The 1,138-nt window shown below is 40.7% G+C and overlaps 1 protein-coding gene across 1 annotated transcript in view; it reads left to right on the top strand. All coding sequences in view use genetic code 11, as the record gives it.

The window, feature by feature from the left end:
* Nucleotides 1-230: 230 nt before the first annotated feature.
* Nucleotides 231-1,138, top strand: part of EGR_09339 (hypothetical protein) — a gene marked incomplete at both ends in the record, with an annotated part of 6,819 nt that continues 5,911 nt past the window's right edge. Inside the window, one exon of the mRNA XM_024498588.1 lies at nucleotides 231-244. Coding sequence (XP_024347019.1) covers nucleotides 231-244 — 14 coding nt within the window. The remainder of the gene's footprint in view (nucleotides 245-1,138) is intronic.

Here is a 1,138-nt window from a genome sequence, read left to right as displayed (position 1 = left end):
CTGACTGCGGTGGTAGAACAATATTAAAAATATTTCGTACAGATAAACGTTGTTATTATACCTGGAAACAATTTGAGGCGGCCTTACTGTAGCTCTCCGTGACTAACTTGACGAAGAAAGAAGAATATTTTTTTGCGTAAACGTCTTGTACGATTGGCATAATTGAGAGAAATTTGTGTTAGCTCAAATACTCATGCTATTTTAATGTTGAAATAGGCATTGTTGGATGAATGGTCACGAATCGGTAAGTTAAGTCTTCAATCACAATATTTTCCCCACTTTGCGATGGATCGTTTCCACCTAGTGTACCTTCTAAAAGCGTTCAGTAATGTAAGGTGTGACCTGCTTGTAATTAGCTGCAACGTTTACGCTAAACACCTCACAACCTAAAATGGCTAGCACAAAAAACTCGGGCTATGTTGCATTTTTCACAATTCGCAAATTACAAAAGCAAAATTGAAATTTAGACGGCAACACTAAAACACGTGTTGGTATTTTAAAGTAATACCGTAAGTTGAATGCACTTTAATCGCTGGTCTCCGAATAAAATCCACCTCTAAAACTGAAAGAAGCATTGCACTTATTGTGCTTTTGACTAACTAGCCACTTCAAGTGGGTGGTGAATTTCTGTTACACGTAATGAATACGGAATGCCTCACTTGCTCTCTTTCCAACTTTACCTTGTCCGTCTCTAACCTTACCTCCTGTCGTTTTCTTTTAGTAGCTCCTACCCATCGCGGGTCTTGCCTTCTTCCTCACCGTTCATGTTTTATTGTTCGCTTCTACTTTCAAGTTGCCCTCTCCAGTACAGGAAATGACACCTTTCAATAGTTTATGCCCTAGACCATAGTAGCCGCAGACAAAGTTAACCAGACCGAATCAAGACAAATTAATGCCCGCATCTTTATTTAATCTAGCTTAGATTAGCCTGCCATGCCCTGTCAAATGTTGGCCCAGAATTCTCACATAGCATTTCCTGTTTTCTTTCTGCCACCTTAGGTTGTTGTGCACCACTCTCCTCAGATCTGCCTCCTCCTACCCCTATTCCCCCTTTTCCTCCTCCATTCATTTCTCAAAAGCTGGGGTGAGCACGTTGCTCCTAGATCTTACTTTGTCGACTGTGCAAAAGTTTGCAACT

This window comes from Echinococcus granulosus (genome assembly GCF_000524195.1).
Source record: "Echinococcus granulosus chromosome Unknown EG_S00143, whole genome shotgun sequence".
NCBI classification, from domain to species: Eukaryota; Metazoa; Platyhelminthes; class Cestoda; order Cyclophyllidea; family Taeniidae; genus Echinococcus; species Echinococcus granulosus.
This window is presented reverse-complemented; position numbering and strand designations above follow the sequence as displayed.